Below are 21,418 nucleotides of genomic sequence, written 5' to 3'. Positions count from 1 at the left end.
CTACCAAAGTTTCATTGGGTTGATTCCAGGTACAAAGTGATTTTTCTTATGAGGAGAGGTGGGATAGGTTGGGATTGTATCCATTGGCATTTAAAAGAACAAGAGGAGATCTTCTTGAAACATAAAATTCTTAGGGGCTTGATATGGTAGATGTGGGAAAGGTTGTTTCCCTTTTAGGAGAGTCGATGACCAAGAGAGCATCATCTCTAAAGTAAGGGGTCACCTATTAAAACAAAGAGGAGTGAATCTTTGGGATTCTTTACTTCAGAGCTCTGTCAATGTTGGGCCATTAATTACATTCATGGCTGAACTAGACAGATTCTTTTTCATTAAGAGAATCAAGGGCTTTGGGAATAACGCAGGGAAATTGAGGATTATCAGATCACCCATAGTCTCATTGATTGGCAAAGCAGATATAATGGGCCAAATGACCTATTTCTGTTCTAGATCTTTGTGGCCTTACGGTCATTTGGCTACATTTGGCAGACAGTATCACATTCTTCCAAAGTCTGCAGATTAAATAAAAAAATTATTGTGGCGTTTTTGCAGAGTTAACTTCCAGTATTTTTCAATGTCTTTTATAAATTCAGGCCATTGTAATTTGTGAATAAATTTAATAATTAAAAAAAGTATTTTCACACTTTTACTGCTTTAATGTGTTTTCATTAGTTATTTTTTTGGACGTGGAATGTGTTTGTTGATAAATCAGGTTACGTAAGGACCTCATCAGTTATGTCGAAGCTCTGCATAACACAAATATTTTTTCAGTCCCCTGGAATTCTACTCATGACATTTTGCTGTACAACATATCGCAACTGTTAGGAGGAAGAGCCTCTGAGCTTAACTTTCTTGGGATAAATAAAGTAAGGTTACAAACATGGGGTAAAAGATACTCATGGGAGTAAGGACAAAGCTAATCTATGTATTAATGCAAAAAACATAAGGATGCTGCCATCAAGCTAAAAGACATACTCGGCAGAAATGAGGACTGCAGATGGCGGAAACCAGAGTTTAGATCAGAGTGGTGCTGGAAAAGCACAGCAGGACAGGCATTCATCAGGAATGGAGGCGGGGGGGTGGGGCTGGGGAGAAAGTAACAAAGAGTACAATAGGTGAATGGGGGTGGGGACGGAGGTGATAGGTCGGGAGGGGTGGAGTGGATAGGTGGGAAGGGAGATTGGCAGGTAGGACAGGTCATGGGGATAGGGCTGAGCTGGAAGGTTGGAACTGAGGTAAGGTGGGGGGAGGGGAAATGAGGAAACTGGTGAAATCCACATTGATGCCCTGGGGTTGAAGTGTTCCGAGGTGGAAGATGAGGCGTTCTTCCTCCAGGCGTCGGGTGGTGAGGGAGCGGCGGTGAAGGTGGCCCAGGACCTGTATGTCCTCAGCAGAGTGGGAGGGGGAGTTGAAATGTTGGGCCACAGGGTGGTGTGGTTGATTGGTGCGGGTGTCCCAGAGATGTTCCCTAAAGTGCTCTGCTAGGAGGCGCCCAGTCTCCCCAATGTAGAGGAGACCGCATCGGGAGCAACGGATACAATAAATGATATTGGTTGATGTGCAGGTTAAACTATGATGGATGTGGAAGGCTCCTTTGGATGGAGGTGAGGGAGGAGGTGTGGGCGCAGGTTTTGCAATTCCTGCGGTGGCAGGGGAAGGTGCCAGGATGGGAGGGTGGGTTGTTAGGGGGATTGAAGTGAATTTTATTCTCTTAAGTGGATATTGAATCTTTGAAACTCTCTTCCAGGGAAGGTGGTCCAAGCAGTTTCTTGAATATTTTTAAAACTGAGGTAGACAGGTTATTTTAAAGCAAGTGTGTGAAATTTTTTCAGGCATTTGTGGTTATAATCAGATCAGCCATAGTCTAATTGAATTATAGAACTGGCTCAAGGGTTGAATGGCCTATTCCCACTCCCAATTTGTATGTTTATATGAGCCATGGTGAGATATGTGTGAAGGCCGAGTTAGAGTGAGTGGAGGCCTTTGAGTGTGAGGTAGCAGAAAGAAGTTGGCACTTACCCTCATTAAATTTCTTCCTGCATCGATGTGCATTCCATTTAACTGAGAAGACAACACTGACCTGACCCACTATATGTGTCTCGGCTGACAGTGTCTGATGGAGTGGTCTCCTTCAGGAGATCTGAAAGGAAAAGGATGGCCCTCATCTCCATCACCCCATCCACCAGCATCTTCACTTCCCTATCTGTCCAGCACGGAGCTAACCTGCTATTCTGGGCCAGGTTCTTAGGGAAGTCCCTGGAGTCTTGAAGCTGCTGAGGTGGTGTGTAGCCAGTGCCAGCAGCAGGAACGCTGAAGCTTGCAGCAGCAGTGAGCATTTCCATTTGTCCGGTTGCATGATTCTCTGAGAAGGACACCTCAGAGCCTGATTGCATAATCAACAAGGTGATGCTCAAACACTTGCATGGGAACAGTCACTTGAACCATAATGGACCACAGATCTCTCTCAATACACTCGAACTGGAAAGGGAAAATTCTGCCCATTTTGTCTGGTATGAATTTTGTAATGCCAGAGGTTACCACGGTGTTATTCTGCCCTGTCCTTCCCATTGGCTCTGTCTCATTTTCAAAGTGCAAGACCATGAACTTGTATGACACCGTTCAGGATGATATTTTGAGTTACATGGAACAGCAAGGACTTACTTCGTTAATTTTGATGTTACAATCTAGACATTCTAGATAAAATTGCTTGAGCTTTACCCCAATTTTAGAAAATTGAAAACATCCCATTATTAAGATATGATCTTTCCTACACCTATCTCACAAATATGCTGTTGGTGATCATATCAGATATGTCCATTATAGGGATGTAATTCTTGATTGATAAACTTGTCTAATACAAAAATGAAAGTGCAATCAGTACAGGCTTTTAGTGTTTTCCTACCACACAATCATTTGAAAAAAATTATAGTTATTTGTATCCCCAAAATGTTGACTTTTGACAGCAATATTAATACAAGTGCTATTACTCCACATATTATGATGACCACGAGTGCAGCAGAAGGACTCTGATCTGAATAAATTAACTGTAACATACTGAAGGAGAGCAAAGATTTGGAACCTCTGTTATGCTAACATGAGCAGTGTGGCATGATTCATTTCTAGCATGATTAACTGGTACTGAAACATACCCTCCCAACCAGCAGCAGTGATTTATCTCATCTAGCGAATTGTGGAAAGCTGATAGCAAGATTCTCTATTCATAATTTTATGTCGAGTAATTGCTATTATATCCCAATTACTTTTGCATTTGGATGCCTTACAATAACAGGCCTGTAAATCACTTTTAAATAAGCACTTTAACTGTATTAACTTTGATTAATAATAGAATCCCTACAGTGCAGAAAGAGGCCAATTGGCCCATCGAGTCTGCACTGACCCTCTGAAGAGCATCCTACCCAGACTGAAATAACTGCACAGAGGCCGGTATCCCGTCACCAAATCCCCCTTTATTTATTTGTGCACAGTACACAGAGTGTAGCCCAGCCAGCTCGGAGTCAGTCCCCTGAACTGAGGAGATTTGAAATGCCCTGTTTGTATATATATTTTATATATATAATATATATATATTTCTTTTTAACACAGCTCAAATAAGGAAAAAGGAAATGAAAATCACACAAAACAACAAAAAAGAAAAACAGAAAGCAAATGTCTTCCGTGGACAAGGGAAACTTTCCTCTTCTTCATCCTCTTCCGAATAGTACACAGGATTTGGCCAGGCAGCTCAGTCAGTCTCCGTACACAAATAGAGAGTCCTTGACACTGACCCAGCTCCCTCAGAGCCAACTCTCAGAGTGAGTAGAAATCCCCACCTTGTACTTTTTCTCTTTTTCTTTTTGAACATACTGACTGTGGCCCAGCCAGCACAGTCAGTGCCCAAAATTGAGGAGATTCTAAATCCCCTGTTTATATTTTTTCTCCTTACCTCTGCACTACCGCCTAACTGTGTAGTCCTTCTTTTCCCCAGCACCCATGTTGTGTGTGTGCAGGTGTGAGACAGTGAAATACACAAGGTATACAAATCTTTGTTCAATTTCCACCACCAGGAAGAAAGAAAACACCCGAATGGCCAGTGACAAGCAATGCTCTGCTCATCTAAGGGCAATGCTGTGTCATCAAAAAAGTGAAAGGGAGGGCAGGGATTAAATCAAAATAGAGTTGGAGGGGGAAATAAAGCACTCCACTCCCTGTGGTGCCCATCTCTCCCTGAACAGCTCAAAGGTGTTGGTGGACACCACATGCCCCTTCTCCAGGGACACCTGGGCTCTAGTGTAACCGCGGAAGTGGGGCATGCAATCGGCCATAATGACCCCTCCACAGCCCGCTGCCTGGACCTGTTTTTGGCCAGGCTCAGGGGCAGCCTCATGAGGAGGTCCTCAGACCTACCCTCCCCCCTCTGTACCAGGTGCCCGAAGATCAGGAGCGTGGGACTGAAGTGCAGCCAAAAGCAGAGGAGAAGGTTCTCTAGGAAACTAAAAAGGGAGTGCAAACGCCCACACCCAACATATACACTGTCCACAGCACCACAGAACAAGCAGTTGGGCAGGGAGTCCGTGAACCATCGCAATCTGCAGTTGCAGGGGACTGCTGCGTGCAGCACACTCCACCCCAGATCCCCGAGAGAAAGTGGGGAGGACTCCCATGTAGAGAGCCTTCCACTGGGGCTCCCCACCGCACGGTGACAAACAGGCACGCCAAGGCGAGTCCAGGTGGTGGATGAGGGAAAAGAGGTGGACGCTGTGCAGCAGCAGTTGATACTGGGCCTGCCGTTTTATGTCCCTTAAAGGGACAAAACTAAAATTCCGGAGGTAGCTCAGGTTTCAACAGGAAGTATGGGACCTTGGGGCCAATGTGAAATTCCGTCTGGGTATAACCCCTGCTTATATTTTTTTTCCAATTACAAGAATACTTTATTCACATCCAATGACTGTACATAACTGAACTCCCTACATCTCAATGAATTCATCAGAAGACTTCCAACAGGATCATCATATTCCTACTTTATCCTCTGCTTATTTCTTTTTTCAATTGAGGAAGAAAGAAAACACCCGAGTGGCCTTTGACAAGCAGTGTCCTTCTCATCAAAGGACAATGCTGTGTGATCAAACAGTGAAGGGGAGGGCAGGGATTCAATCAAAATAGAGTTGGGGGGGAAATAAAGCACTCCACTCCCTGCGGTGCCCATCTCTCCCTGAACAGCTCGAGGGAGTTTGTACATACTGCGGGCTCCTTCTCCAGGGACAATTGGGCACGGACATAGAAGAGGGTCAGGCAGTCAGCCCTAACGACCCCCTCCACGGCTCGCTGCCTGGATCTGTTTATGGCCAGTCCGGCCAGGCCCAGGAGCAGACCCACAAGGAGATCCTCAGACCTACCCTACCCCCTCCGTACCAGATACCTGAAGATCAGGAATGTGGGACTGAAGTGCAACCAGAAACAGAGAAGAAGATTTTTAAGGAAATTATAAAGAGAGTGCAAACACCCACACCCAATATATACACGGTCCCAGGTTCCCATGGGAAGTACAGGACCTTGGGGTCAATGTGAAATTCCATCTGGGTATATCCCCTGCTTATTTTTTTTGTTTCTTTTTCCCATGTGTGTGTGCAGGTGTGAGACACAGTGAAAGACACAAGGTGTACAAATCTTTATTCGATTTCCACCACCCAAGTGGCCAGTGATAAGCAGTGCCCTTCACATCAAAGGGCAATGCTGTGTGATCAAACAGTGAAGGGGATGGCAGGGATTAAATCAAAATAGAGTTGGACACGGAAATAATACACTCCACTCCTTGCGGTACCCACCTCTCCATGAAAATCTCGAGGGTGTTGGTGGACACCGCGTGCTCCTTCTCCAGAGACACCCGGGCTCTAACGTAACCATGGAAGAGGGGCAGGCAGTCAGCTGTAACGACGCCCTCCATGGCACGCTGCCTGGACCTCTTTATGGCCAGTTTGGCCAAACCGAGGAACAGACCCACGAGGAGGTCCTCTCACCTACTGTCCCCACTCCGTACCGGGTGCCGGAAGATCAGGAGCGTGGGACTGAAGTGTAACCAAAAACAGAGAAGAAGGTTTTTAAGGAAATGAAAAAGAGAGTGCAAGTGCTCACACCCAATATATACATGGTCCACGGACTCCACAGCACCACAGAATAAGCAGTTGGGCTGGGAGTCCGTGAACCATCGCATTCTGCAGTTGCAGGGGACTGCTGCGTGCAGCACCCTCCACCCCAGAACCCCGAGAGAAAGGGGGGAGGACTCCCACGTAGAGAGCCCTCCACTACGCAGTAACACACTGACTGGAGCACCAGCCAGCACAACGTAAATCCCCTAAACTGAAGAGACTCTAAATTTCTTGGTTATATTTTTTCCCCTTTCTTACATAGTGCATGAATCAGGACAATTAACAAGAATTGTGAGAATAGAGGGAAAATAACATTTATGCTGTAAGACAGAATTGGTCGGCAAGTGGACTTTGATGTTTTTTCTTTTTGTTTTTTTCTTTCTTTTTTCTCTTTTTTTTCTTTTCGCATCAGAGAGCCGCGGGAGCTGGGCGGAAGTGAAGGCAGAGCTCAAAGCCGGTCGGGAAGGTAAGTGATTGTTATTTGAGTGGGTGTGTTCTAGACCCCAGGTCCTACAAAGTAGGGCCTCACTCCCTCCCTCCTCCTCTAACCTAAATTAAAAGTCCACAGACTTGCCCCAAAAAGAGGGTCCAAGGAAGTTCCTGTGGATTGAAGAGTGAGGGTTTAGCTCAGGAGTCTTTGACAAGGTGGTTGAGTGAAGTGATTACGCCACAGTTGAAGAGGGTGAAGACATGACTGCCAAGCTGGTTCAGTGTGCTACGTGCTTGATGTGGGAGGTCAACGACTCTGGTGTGTCTGGCTCGTATAAGTGTGGAAAGTGTATGCACGTTCAGCAACTGACAGAGCATATTGCAGCACTGATGAAAGAACTCGAGGACCGGCTCATCCGAGAGAACGAGATCTTTCTGGACAAGACCTTCAGCGAGGTTATTACACCAATCGTACCAGAAGAGAGCAGACGATGAGGAAGGCAGAGAGGAGACAGGTGCAAGAGACCCCGGAGGAAGTACCTGTCAGGAACAAGTTGAATCTTTTGGAAACAGTAGAGACAGATGACACTGCCAGTCCGCGAGGCGGCCAGGTCTGTCAATCAGAAGTTGGCGTGGAGACAGAGCGGAAGAGTCGGACATCGCACAGAGCCGTGGTAATAGGGGACTCCATAGTGAGAGGAACTGACCGGGGTTTTTGTGGCAGCAGACGGGACGTAAGGATGGTGTGGTTCCTTCCTGGTGCCAGAGTGAAAGACATCACAGACAGAGTGCAGGAAATCCTCAAGGACAAAGGTGAAGAGCCAGAGGTGGTGGTACATGTCGGCACAAATGATGTTGTGAAGAAGAGGAGGAACATACTACAGCGGGACTTCGAAGAACTAGGAAGAAGGCTGAAAAGCAGGATGTCCAGGGTGGTTATCTCCAGTTTGCTTCCAGTTCCTCGGGCTGGTGAGGCCAGAAACAGGGAGATAATGGACTTGAACGTGTGGCTGGGGAACTGGTGCAGGAAGCAAGGATTTAAATTCTTGGATCACTGGGGTATGTTTTGTGGTAAGCATAAATTCTACAAGAGAGACGGTTTGCACCTTAATAGGTTGGGGACCAGCATTCTGGCAGGCAGGTTTGCTACTGCATCACCGCTACGTTTAAGCTAAGTAGCGGGGGGAAGAGACAAACTGGATGTTTAAGAAGAAAATTGGAGGGAAAGTTAGAACAAGGGAAGTCAAGAAAAACAACTGTATTAATGAGGCAGAAAACTCAGAAAGGGATCATGCTGTAAGGTTGAGTGAAATAAGGGTTGATGGGAAGGGTGAGAGCAGTAACAAATTAAAAATACTATACGTGAATGCACAAAGCATTAGAAATAAGATGGATGAGCTTAAGGCTCTTTAGGAAATTGGCAGATACGATATTGTGGGGATAACAGACATGGCTTCAAGTGGACAGGGCCTGGGAAATGAATATTCAAGGCTACACGTGCTATCATAAGGACAGACTGACGGGCAGAGGGGGTGGGGTGGCCCTGTTGGTAAGGGATGATATTCAGTCCCTTGCGCGGGGGAACCTAGAATCAGGGGATGTAGAATCGGTGTGGATAGAGCTGAGAAATGCTAAGGGTAAAAAGACCCTCTTGGGAGTTATCTACAGGCCCCCAAACAGTAGTCTGGATGTCGGATGTAAGTTATATCAGGAGCTGAAATTGGCCTGTTGCAAAGATGTTACTACAGTTGTTATGGGGGATTTTACCATGCAGGTAGACTGGGAGAATCAGGATGGTATTGGGCCTCAAGAAAGAGACTTTATGGAGTGCCTCCAAGATGGATTCTTAGAACAGCTGGTGCAGGAGCCGACCAGGGAGAAGGCAATTCTGGATCTGGTATTGTGTAACGAACCATAATTGGTCAGAGACCTCGAAGTGAAGGAGCCATTGGGAAGTAGTGACCACAATACAATAAGCTTCAATCTGCAATTTGAGAGGGAGAGGGTACAATTGGAAGTGACAATATTTCTGTTGAATAAAGGGAACTATGGAGCTATGAGGGAGGAGCTGGACAAAGTTCAATGGTGCAATACCTCAGCTGGGATGACAGTGGAGGAACAATGGCGGATATTTCTGTGTATAATGCAGAAGTTGCAGGATCAGTTCAGTCCAAAAAGGAAGAAAGATCCCAGGAGGAGGCATGGGTGGCCCTGGCTGACGAGGGAAGTTACGAAACATATAAAGTTAAAAGAGAAAAAGTATAACATAGCAAAGATAAGTGGGAAAACGGAGGACTCGGAAGCTTTTAAAGAATAACAGAGGATTACTAAGAAGGAAATACGCAGAGAAAAAATGAGGTACGAAGGTAAACTGGCCAATAATATAAAGGAAGATAGTAAAAGTTTTTTTAAGTATGTGAAAGGCAAAAAAATGGTTAAGATTAAAATTGGGCCCTTGAAGACAGAAACAGGGGAATATATTACGGGGAACAAAGAAATGGCAGAAGAATTGAATTGGTACTTCAGATCTGTGTTCACTGGGGAAGACACAAGCAATCTCCCTGAGGTAACAGTGGCTGAAGGACCTGAACTGAAGGGAATTTATATTTGCCAGGAATTGGTGTTGGAGAGACTGTTAGGTCTGAAGGTTGATAAGTCCCCGGGGCCTGATGGTCTACATCCCAGGGTACTGAAGGAGGTGGCCCGAGAAATGGTAGATGCGTTGGTGATTATTTTCCAGAGTTCGATAGATTTGGGATCAGTTCCTGCGGATTGGAGGGTGGCTAATGTTGTCCCACTTTTTAAAAAAGGTGGGAGAGAGAAAACAGGAAATTATAGACCAGTTAGTCTGACCTCAGTGGTGGGAAAGATGCTGGAGTCTATTATAAAGGATGAAATTACGACACATCTGGATAGTAGTAACAGGATATGTCAGAGTCAGCATGGATTTATGAAGGGGAAATCATGCTTGACTAATCTTCTGGAATTTTTTGAGGATGTAACTCTGAGATGGACGAGGGAGATCCAGTAGATGTAGTGTACCTGGACTTTCAGAAAGCTTTTGATAAAGTCCCACATAGGAGGTTAGTGAGTAAAATTAGGGCGCATGGTATTGGGGGCAAAGTACTAACTTGGATTGAAAGTTGGTTGGCTGACAGGAAACAAAGGGTAGTGATAAACGGCTCCATTTCGGAATGGCAGGCAGTGACCAGTGGGGTACCGCAGGGATCAGTACTGGGACCGCAGCTTTTTACAATATGTGTTAATGATATAGAAGATGGTATTAGTAATAACATTAGCAAATTTGCTGATGATACTAAGCTGGGTGGCAGGGTGAAATGTGATGATGTTAGGAGATTACAGGGTAACCTGGACAAGTTAGGTGAGTGGTCAGATGCATGGCAGATGCAGTTTAATGTGGATAAATGTATGGTTATCCACTTTGGTGGCAAGAACAGGAAGGCAGATTACTACCTAAATGGAATCAATTTAGGTAAAGGGGCAGTACAGAGAGATCTGGGTGTTCTTGTACACCAGTCAATGAAGGTAAGCATGCAGGTACAGCAGGTAGTGAAGAAGGCTAATAGCATGCTGGCCTTCATAACAAGAGGGATTGAGTATAGAAGCAAAGAGATTCTTCTGCAGCTGTACAGGGCCCTGGTGAGACCACACCTGGAGTACTGTGTGCAGTTCTGGTCTCCAAATTTGAGGAAAGACATTCTGGCTATTGAGGGAGTGCAGCGTATGTTCACGAGGTCAATTCCTGGAATGGTGGGATTACCTTACACTGAAAGACTGGAGCGACTGGGCTTGTATACCCTTGAGTTTAGAAGACTGAGAGGGGAGCTGGAAATGTGTTGCTGGAAAAGCGCAGCAGGTCAGGCAGCATCCAGGGAACAGGAGAATCGACGTTTCGGACATTAGCCCTTCTTCAGGAACCTTCCTGAAGAAGGGCTTATGCCCGAAACGTCGATTCTCCCGTTCCCTGGATGCTGCCTGACCTGCTGCGCTTATCCAGCAACACATTTCCAGCTCTGATCTCCAGCATCTGCAGACCTCACTTTCTCCTCAAAGACTGAGAGGGGATCTGATTGAGACATATAAGATTATTAAAGGATTGGACACTCTGGAGGCAGGAAAAATGTTTCCGCTGATGGGTGAGTGCCGAACCAAAGGACACAGCTTAAAAATACGGGCTAGACCATTTAGGACCAAGATGAGGAGAAACTTCTTCACCCAGAGAGTGGTGGCTGTGTGGAATGCTCTGCCCCAGAGGGCAGTGGAGGCCCAGTCTCTGGATTCATTTAAGAAAGAGTTGGATAGAGCTCTCAATGTTAGTGGAGTCAAGGGTTACGGAGATAAGGCAGGAACAGGATACTGATTAAGGATGATCAGCCATCATCATATTGAATGGTGGTGCAGGCTCGAAGGGCAGAATGGCCTACTCCTGCACCTATTGTCTATTGTCTTTTTTTTTTAAGAGAAATGCGGACAAACCCCAAATCCCATCTTATTTTATCCCCTGTTTATATTTTCTCATTTTTCTATCTTTTTCCCAGCACCCAGGTGTGAGACACAGTAAAAGACAACTGGTGTATAAATCTTTATTTAATTTCCACCACTAGGAAGAAAGGAAACATCCAAATGGCCTGTGACAAGCAGTGCCCTTCACATCAAAGGGCAATGCTGCATAATCAAACAGTGAAGGGGAGGGCAGGGATTCAATCAAAATAGAGTTGGAGGGGGAAATAATGCACTGCACACCCTGTGGTGCCCACCTCTCCCTGAAAATCTCGAGGGTGTTGGTGGACAGCGTGTCCTCCTTCTCCAGGGACACCCGGGCTCTAGTGTAACCGCAGAAGAGAGTCAGGCAGTCGGCCCTAATGACCCCCTCCACGGCCCACTGCCTGGGCCTGTTTATGGCCAGTTCGGCCAGGCCCAGGAGCAGACCCATGAGGAGCTCCTCAGACCTACCCTCCCCCCTCCGTACCGAGTGCCCGAAGATCAGGAGCGTGGGACTGAAGTGCAGCCAAAAACAGAGAAGAAGATTTTTAAGAAAATCAAAAAGGGAGTGCAAGTGCCCACACCTAGTATAAATATGGCCCATGGACTCCACAGCACCACAGAACAAGCAGTTGGGCTGGGAGTCTGTGAACCATCACAATCTGCGTTTGCAGGGGACTGCTGCATGCAGCACCCTCCACCCCAGATTCCCGAGAGAAAGGGGGGAGGACTCCCACGTAGAGAGCCCTCCACTGGGGCTCCCCACCGCACGGTGGCAAACAGGCACACCAAGGCGAGTCTGTGCGGTGGATGAGGGAAAAGAGGCGGACGCTGTGCAGCAGCAGTTGATACTGGGCCTGCCGTTTTATGTCCCTAAAAAGGGCAAAACTAAAATTCCGGAGGTGGCTCAGGTTCCCGCGGGAAGTATGGGACCTTGGGGCCAATGTGAAATTCCGTCCGGGTATATCCCCTGCTTATATTTTTTTTATTGGTTATGTTTTTTTCTGAGGAGACTCTAGATCTCCTGGTTATTTTTTTTGAAAGCCCCACACTACACCTAACTGCGATAGTGCTTATATTTTCTCCCGTACCCATGTTGTGTGTGTGCAGGTGTGAGACACAGTGAAGCACACAATGTGTACAAAACGTATTCAATTTCCATCACCAGGAAGAAAGGAAACACCAGGGTGGCCAGTGACAAGCAGTGCCTTATCCCCTGCTTATATTGGTCAGCCAGGACTTCCTGTTGGCCAGTTGAAGGACCTTGTAGTCATTGAGGTCCATCTGGTTCCAATCACTAAACTCCCACCACCCCCATATCCAACCCTATCCACGTACATCCACAGGGGTTTATACCATGGCTAATCCACCTAACCTGCATATCACTGGAAACTACAGGCAATTTTTTAAAGCATGGCCATGCCACCTGACCTGCACATCTTTGGATTGTGGGAGGAAATCAAAGCATCTGGAGGAAACCCACGCAGACACTGGGAGAACATGCAAACTCCACACAGACAGTCATCCAAGGCCTGGAATTGAACCTAGATTCCTGGTGCTAACTACTGGGCCACCATGCCACCCCACTTGAAGTCTGAAATCTATACTTGCTTCAAAGTTCATGTTTCACTTCATAGTTTTAGTGGACTGGTGCTCACTGCTTTGACCAAGGGTCAGAGCCTCAACAGTAAGATCCTTGAGGATCACTGTCAATGGTAGATCTGGGTCATAGACCCTTGGTGGACATGGATTTTGCAATTCCCAATCTAACCATTTCTCATTTCAATCATACCACTTTAGCCAATTACCAAAATGACAACAAAGCACTTCCCACAGAAAAGGAATAAATGATCAAAGGAATACTTTTGTCTTAATTGGTACCTTCACTTGTTGGGTGAAGTTAAGCTAACTGTTCTTTTGTTCCCTTGTGCTCTTAAAGAACAATAAAAGAAGCAGGAACACCACCAAATAGCCACTCACCAATAATCACAGTTCTTGACTTCTAATGAAAACCACAAGGCAGTTATGTGAAATGCCACAGAAGGAGAGATAAGCTGCAGATGGCACCTAACCCAGATTTTTTAATGAATAATCATTATTCTTTATTGACAATGGAGCATCTCTATATATAGCTCTTACCTTCACCACTGCAACAACAACTTCCATTTGCATTGCACATAAAAAGTAGTAAAACTTCCCAAGGTACTTAAAATTTTAAAAAAAACAAAATAATATAAGCAAAATTGAGACACTAATGAGGTATTGTAACAAGCAACCAAAACCTTAGTCAAACAGGCAGCTTTTAAGACATGCTTGAAAGGAGCCGAAAAAGGTAGGAAGAGTAGAATATTAGGGAAGAAATTTCAGACATTAGGGCCTAGGCAAGTAAAGTTACAAGGTAAAAACAATGACTGCAGATGCTGGAAACCAGATTCTGGATCAGTGGTGCTAGAAGAGCACAGCAATTCAGGCAGCATCCGAGGACAGTCAAAATCGACGTTTCGGGCAAAAGCCCTTCATCAGGAACCACTGTCAACAGTGAAATAGATATAAATAAAAACAGGGCTACTGAACACCAGATTTGGAGGAGTGCTAAGATTTCAAAGAGTTCAGACTATCACATGGACAGAGAGGGACAAGGCTGAATTGGAATTTGTAAACAAAGAAGACCATTTCTAAAATCAAGATGTTGTTGACTCAAAATTTAACATAGGCCAGCAGCAGAGGCAATGTGTGTAAATGAGATTTAAAATACAGACATATTCAAAGCACAATTGTTTACTAAGAACTTTACATACACAGACATTTGTAATATATGGCTTGATGGGACAATTAGGAATTAGGCCAATTTATTAACAAATTGAGAAAAAGATTTTTTGGTAAAATATAAAACTGACCACAGGATAATAACTGTCTTAAAGGAATTAAAGTATTGACTCTTAGTGGCAAAAAAAACAAGGCAGCCATTGCGTAATTCTGAAGAAACATTGCCAGTATGTTCATGTAATATATGTTGAAATTTGCCTTTTAATTGAAACAAGAGAATGGAATTACCTTTGGGAAGGAACTCTAGTTATCCAACTGCCAGTTAAACCATGTGTGGGGTTGAAAATGAAGCTGCATGGAGTCTCAAGAATTTTACTCACCTCATTAAATGCATTGACTGCTGCCTGGGATCCTTGTTCACAAACGTTTGGTGCCCTCTGGTGCCTTGACCAATTGGCCTTTGTTCAACCATTGGGATCTCACAGTTGAGACTAGTCATGTGATCACTTCATCCACCATTCACCTGTGTTCTATGAACAGTGGCCACTGCATAATAAGGCCAAGGTGCCATCATGCTTGAGCACTATAAAGAGAAATAGATGTGAGTTTAACCTGAGGATCACCATGCCTCAGGTGAAGGATGAGGTCAAGAAGATAGGACTTTCATTATAACTTCAGCCAGTATGGAAATTAAACCCATGCTGCTGGTGTCACTCTGGGTCAGTTAGCTCAGCTGGCTGGATGTCTGCTTTTGCAATGCAAAGAAATGTCAACAGCATGGTTCCAATTCCCGCACTGGCTGAGATTACCATGAAAGTCTTGTCTTCACAACCTCATTGCCTGCCTAAGCTGTGGTGATCCTCAGGTTAGACTCAACACCAATTGTTTGTCTATCCTGAGAGAGAGGTCCTCTTGGACTGTAATGATTTTACGGTGTAATATTCAGGAATGAGAACTTGCTCGGTTTTCCTTTTGCTTCCTCAGGAATACTGACACTCATTGTGGCAGCTATTAGAGTTACTTTGGTTGAAATCAGTAATGGATCAGAGATAATGGCCTATACAAATTAGGCTTTGTGTGAAAAACCTCATTGGGCAATCAGAACAGTTTCTGCCAGTTTTCACACCAGGAAATAACTTTGGAACCATCAAATTGAAGAGTTGGAAAGCGTTATAAATATTGTGGCCCAGGATAGAGGAGTCTTTCTGCAGAGAACATAACACTATTCAAATCTATTTTGTCTAGGCTAAGAAAAAATTGTCATTATTCATTAAACTTTGCTTTGAAATTATTTCAGATATGATCAATTATTTCTGTAGAAGAATGAATTAATCCAATGTAAGAACATTACAGTTCTAAGCTATAATTGATTGAATTCATGTCAGCATCACAAACCATGAGATACTTTAATGCTTAAACCTATTTCAATTTAGTTTTTCGATTTATGTGCACATTTTGTATTACTAATAAAGTATCAAATTTGTTAAAACAATTCCTTATTCTATTAATTAATTATGATTGCACCACTGATCCTGCCACACAAAACAAACTTTACAATTACAATTATAATATATATTACAATTTGAACTATGTTATGATAATGAATCAAGTTCCAATTTTTGATGTTAGAGTATTATTCAGCTGAAAACAGTGAGATTTGGCAGGTCCATTTTTTTTCCCAATAAAAAAACCTTTTCATTTCCACCTGACCTTCTTCAGCAGGAAGGTACTGGTGTCCAGGCAACGGACTCCTCAGTGCTGTGAATAGTTTTGTGTGTATGTTGTTTCTCCTTTTAAGGTGGGAAGTTCTACTATGAAGGCTGATGATGTACAGACAAGTTCATTGCTGTCATAGCTCATAAGCAGGTTGGATGCCTTGGGACTTGAATTTTCAACTATTTGGTTGTAAATGATGTACCAATTATTTCTTAACCCGCTGAGGATTGCAGGATAATTTCACTACCCCATGAAATTTCAAAATCATAAATGTAAGTGTGAAAATATTGCCCGACTGCTTACTTAATTTGCAGATGGGAGTGGGAAGGCAGTTAGTTTCTTTTAAAATGGAGATGATAAAATGCAACATTATAATGTTTAAAGAAATCGATGAATGTGTGACATCAAGTTGTTGGTGCAAGACTAATATAGAAACAGCACTTTACTAGTACAATCTTAAAGTGTTTAAATGTAAATCAAATTGATTAATTAACCTGGTATCCTTGAATCCCTTACCCAAACCACAGCATGTTATACGTAGATATCTCAAAGTGGTAGCTGTGAAATTTCAGAATCATTACACATTGTATACTGCATCTTGTTTATGTTGTTTTCACAGTTGGGATTCTTCTAACTGTAGGCTTGTTTGACTAATAATAACTCTATGTTTAACTGCTGTTACTATCCCAGCTGATCCCCATATAAGGCAAGTCAGATCCCAGAGTGAAGCCTGGCTTGATTGGTTATAGTTTATTAAAGGATAATTAAGAATATTAATTTATTAGAGATTCCTTCACATTTACAAAGACCTTAGGCCTCTCTTTGCTCTAATTCACATCGGAAGTAGAACAGTTAAATGTGTTCCCTTTCCTCGATGTTCTGATTCTTAAATTGGCCAGGAGGTTCCCTGCTCTGTCTCCTGCTAACCTACCTTCGCTGGTCAGTTTACACCTTGGGACATATACTCATTGGATTTCTTACAGTTTCACACAATACAAGTTAGTCTGATTCACGTGTGTGGTACTAGAAAAGCACAGCAGGCCAGGCAGCATCCGAGGAGCAGGAGAAATGACTTTTCAGGCATTAGCCCTTCATCAGGAATGGTAATCTTATAAAAAGGGGCCTGAGCTATTTATTCATCATGCAAGCTTAATGCTGAAATATGGCACACCCTGCAGGAGCACAGCTATTCTGGTCAGTTCCTTTCTCGCTGCATATCACACAAACTCACAAATGGCTCTCAAGCTGTCACTTTTTGAAAAGTGCATAGTTTACCTTAGACTTGGCTGAAGGGGTAAGTGATCTCAAGAGTTTGAGCAACAGGTAAAGCTAGCTGTTTCAGGTTGCTACTGGACAGTAGTAACATGAACAAACTAAATGTTGCCATCAAGCGAGAAAGACATCTGACATCGCTCCAGTGAGTACTGAGGGATCTGCATTTCATTGCCAATGTAATACCAGGTATGTAGGCTGCATATCCCAAAGACTAAGGATAATATTAAGCAGTATAACCCCTTGGCTGTTCACAACAAACAAATAGTGCCCATACCCAACCAGACCATGCTTCCTAAAGTCATGGCACAATGTCCAACAGTAGATGTGATTGTACAATTTGACAACGTTTAGAGTCATAGAGATGTACAGCATGAAAACAGACCCTTTGGTCCAACCCATTCATGCAGACCAGATATCCCAACCCAATCTAGTCCCACCTGCCAGCACCCAGCCCATATCCTTCCAAACCCTTCCTATTCATACACCCATCCAAATGCCTTTTAAATGTTGCAATTGTACCAGACTCCACCACATCCTCTGGCAGCTCATCCATACACGTACCACCCTCTGAGTGAAAGAGTTGCCCCTCAGGTCCCTTATATATCTTTCCCCTCTCACCCTAAACCTATGTCCGCTAGTTCTGGACTACCCGATCCCAGGGAAAAGACTTTGCCTATTTACCCTATCCATGCCCCTCATAATTTTGTAAACCTCTATAAGATCACCCCTCAGCCTCCGACACTCCAGGGAAAACAGTCCCAGCCTGATCAGCCTCTCCCTATAACTCAAATCCTCCAACCCTGGTAACATCCTTGTAAATCTTTTCTGAACCCTTTCAAGTTTCACAACATCTTTCCGATAGGAAGGAGACCAGAATTGCACACAATCTCTATGACTCTATGTACAGCATGGAAACAGACCCTTCAGTCCAACCCGTCCATGCCGACCATTTTACTTTTGCAATTTGGCTCCAGTGATGGTCAGTCATTGAACACCTTCACCCAAGACTGTGAATGTGCTTTTAACAAAAAAAGAAAATAACTGGAACAAAGCTATAAGACAATTAGGGAAGATTTTATCATAACTAGTAAAAAGAATGCTTCAGTCCTTTTTCTCAGCAATATGTTTTAACAGATACACAAACCCAGTGAAGTATCACTTCTGTCTTTGATTCCAATTTCCTTCAATTAATGAAGTTGCAAGCAATTCCTTTCAGAAATTTTCTGCACATTCACCAGAAGTGAATCTCTCTACCTTTCCCCAGGATGGACAAACACAGGCTAATTAATTGACTTTTCCCATTGAATTCTCAGGATAAAAAGCAGGGAGTTTTCCAATTACATTGATGACTTTCAGGCTACTAAATAGCTTATCTGCAATATAAAGACCCTGTCTTTTCATTTTATTTTAGTTGTGGACTGACATGAGAAAATATAAATCATGCAATTTTGAATTTTACAGTACAGAAGGAGACCATTCAACCATGGCTCCTGAAATAACTATGCAGCTAGTCCCTTTTTCTAGTCCCATCTCTATAATCCTCTAAATTCATCACTTTCAAAGATCTATCCAGTCCTCTTCTAAAAATCCCTGTGGAATCTGCCTCCACCACTCACTAAGATAACTGTCTTAAAACCAGAGATGGCAAAGTTTGGTACACAACCTGAAAGCTGGTAATTAGTTATTCATTGTGAATGCTATTGTACTGCTGCAGGTTACAGCAGGTGAACTGGAGACAAAGGGTTGCATACATATGGAGCTTTGCTTGGCAATAAGGGGCAGATTGGTTTGTGGACTAGTGACCAGTTGCCAATGGAAAAGCTCTCCTGCCTGCTGGCAATCATGTGATAAGTTCACGGGCAACTGAATAGACTGGGGCTGTGAACAAGATACAATGTCTTCAGACCACTACCAGCTTAAGAGCTCTTCCTCTGTTCAATGCAATAAACCACTTTAAGCTTGAAGCTAACCAGTTTATCGCTCCTTCAGCAGTTGCTATAAACTGCAATTTTTAATTAATAAGGTAGAAACATTTTACCAGTGAATCAACTACCCTGTGCTACTTGCAAACCAGTGGAAGCATTTAGAAAAGTTAAGACCGAGAAACATTATTCTGCTCAACACTAGGACCATCTCAACAGATTCTGTGAACAACAACTGCTGAACTGGAGTGTATGCTTTCTGTCAACCTGGGTCTGGAAGCCAGGTAGTTTGGGAAATCTCAGCACACTTTTTAACATTTTGTGATGACATCAGGAGTGGTGGAGCTTGGTGTCATGCAGCCTACCCACTGAGTCATAACAGCTGGAATCAATTCTTTTTCCTTTGAATGAGACCTGCTTGGAGCCCTCTCCATTTGTCTGTCTCTCGATTGGAAACCTTAAATAATTATCTGAAGGCTTCCTTGGGTATTTTGATTATATCACTTGAAAGGGATGTTTTGACTTAATATTTAAAAATAAAGATGTTCTGACCCTTTATAAAAATTAAATCATCTTCACAGGATGAAAAACTAAAAATCCATTTGCCTCTACAACTCAAGCTCCCAAATAATAATATAAATCTTTATCATATTGTTTCAAGTTTTACTATATGCTAACTTATCACTCTTTTATTCTCTAAAGAGACAATTCCAGTTATAAAACATTAAGTTATGCAAATAATTTAATCAGTTTAATTATTAAACATTCCTGTTTCAAACCCTCCAGCAGCTAACAAAAATCTTGTTGCTCAATATCTTAAAGCAATAACACTTGCCATATTTTATCCAGACAGACCTCTTTCAGGTATAACATCACTTACAAATGTCGCTTCTCTAAAGTACTCTAGTTTGACTCCTATGTTGTAGTTTTTGCTAGACTGGTAGCTGAAGCTGTAGTCACGTCTCTCTGAACAAGTTGCAATTTGGATTGACATCCACAGTATTTGTAAAAGACCAATAAGACAGCTTTGGTTCAAGTTCCATTTCATCAACAATATCGCTATAACTGCAACCATGAGAGGACCTTACTAATTAAGCTAATAATGTTGACAACTGAATTATAGAACATAGAACATAGACGTAGAACAGTACAGCACAGAACAGGCCCTTCAGCCCACGATGTTGTGCCAATCACTGATCCTCATGTATGCACCCTCAAATTTTTGTGACCATATGCATGTCCAGTAGTCTCTTAAATTTCCCCAATGACCTTGCTTCCACAACTGCTGCTGGCAACGCATTCCATGCTCTCACAACTCTCTGTGTAAGGAACCCGCCTCTGACATCCCTCTATACTTTCCTCCAACCAGCTTAAAACTATGACCCCTCATGTTAGCCATTTCTGCCCTGGGAAATAGTCTCTGGCTATCACTCTATCTATGCCTCTCATTATCTTGTATACCTCAATTAGGTCCCCTCTCCTCCTCCTTTTCTCCAATGAAAAATGTCCGAGCTAAGTCAACCTCTCTTCATAAGATAAGCCCTCCAGTCCAGGCAGCATCCTGGTAAACCTCCTCTGAACCCTCTCCAAAGCATCCACATCTTTTCTATAATAGGGCGACCAGAAATGGACACAGTATTCCAAGTGAGGTCTAACCAAAGTTTTATAGAGCTGCAACAAGATCTCACGACTTTTAAACTCAATCCCCCTGTTAATGAAAGCCAAAACACCATATGCTTTCTTAACAACCCTGTCCACTTGGGTGGCCATTTTAAGGGATCTATGTACCTGCACACCAAGATCCCTCTGTTCCTCCACACTGCCAAGAATCCTATCCTTAATCCTGAACTCAGCTTTCAAATTCGACCATCCAAAATGCATCACCTTGCATTTATCCAGGTTGAACTCCATCTGCCACCTCTCAGCCCATCTCTGCATCCTGTCAATGTCTCGCTGCAGCCTACAACAGCCCTCTATACTGTCAACGAAACCTCCAACCTTAGTGTCGTCTGCAAACTTGCTGACCCATTCTTCAATCCACTCATCCAAGTCATTGATAAAAATTACCAACAGTAGAGGCCCAAGGACAGAGCTCTGTGGAACTCCACTCACCACAGACTTCCAGGCAGAATATTTTCCTTCTACTACCACTCGCTGTCTTCTGTTGGCCAGCCAATTCTGTATCCAGACAGCTACGTTCCCCTGTATCCCATTCCTCCTGACCTTCTGAATGAGCCTACCATGGGGAACCTTATCAAATGCCTTGCTGAAGTCCATATACACCACATCCACAGCTCGACCCTCATCAACTTTTCTAGTCACATCCTCAAAGAACTCGATAAGGTTTGTGAGGCATGACCTACCCCTCACAAAGCCGTGTTGACTGCATTTAATCAAACCATGCTCTTCCAGATGGTCATAAATCATCTGGTGAACTCTTTCAAAGGGCTGGAAAAGAAGGGAGTAATCAAGAATGTCACTTCCTGCAGACAGTGTGGCTACAGTGTAAAAACCTGGAAAACGAAGAGTTTTGTATGGAGCCAAACAAGCTCAAAAAAGATGTGAAAAGACCACACTACCAAATGCTAACCATTGAAGAAATGTTGCTACAGCCTGCCAAGATAATATTCTTCACTATCCTTAGTACAAAGTATGGTCACTAACAAT

The 21,418-nt window shown here is 43.5% G+C and overlaps 1 protein-coding gene across 8 annotated transcripts in view; it reads left to right on the top strand.

Annotated features, from left to right (window-relative positions):
• The window catches only part of LOC148152056 (uncharacterized), a 288,374-nt gene that overhangs the window by 20,626 nt on the left and 246,330 nt on the right, over positions 1 to 21,418 (top strand). For 5 of the 8 annotated variants that reach the window (XR_015761359.1, XM_088000345.1, XM_088000338.1 and 2 more), the window contains exons 2-3: positions 3,601 to 3,809; positions 6,553 to 6,606. Coding sequence is in view for 6 of the 8 variants with exons in the window: in XM_088000345.1 (XP_087856471.1) it covers positions 3,664 to 3,809; positions 6,553 to 6,606 (200 nt within the window). In the remaining 2 variants the exon portion in view is untranslated. Of the gene's footprint in view, positions 1 to 3,600; positions 3,810 to 6,552; positions 6,607 to 11,194; positions 15,329 to 21,418 lie in introns of those variants that run through there. The other 3 variants (XR_015761356.1, XM_088000349.1, XM_088000343.1) reach the window with 3 other exon arrangements.

This window comes from Chiloscyllium plagiosum, unplaced genomic scaffold (assembly GCF_037043375.1).
Source record: "Chiloscyllium plagiosum isolate Xiang-an unplaced genomic scaffold, Cpla_swu_hap1 HiC_scaffold_1, whole genome shotgun sequence".
NCBI classification, from domain to species: Eukaryota; Metazoa; Chordata; class Chondrichthyes; order Orectolobiformes; family Hemiscylliidae; genus Chiloscyllium; species Chiloscyllium plagiosum.
The sequence above is the reverse complement of the archived record's forward strand: the minus strand, read 5'-3'. Positions and strand labels throughout refer to the sequence as shown.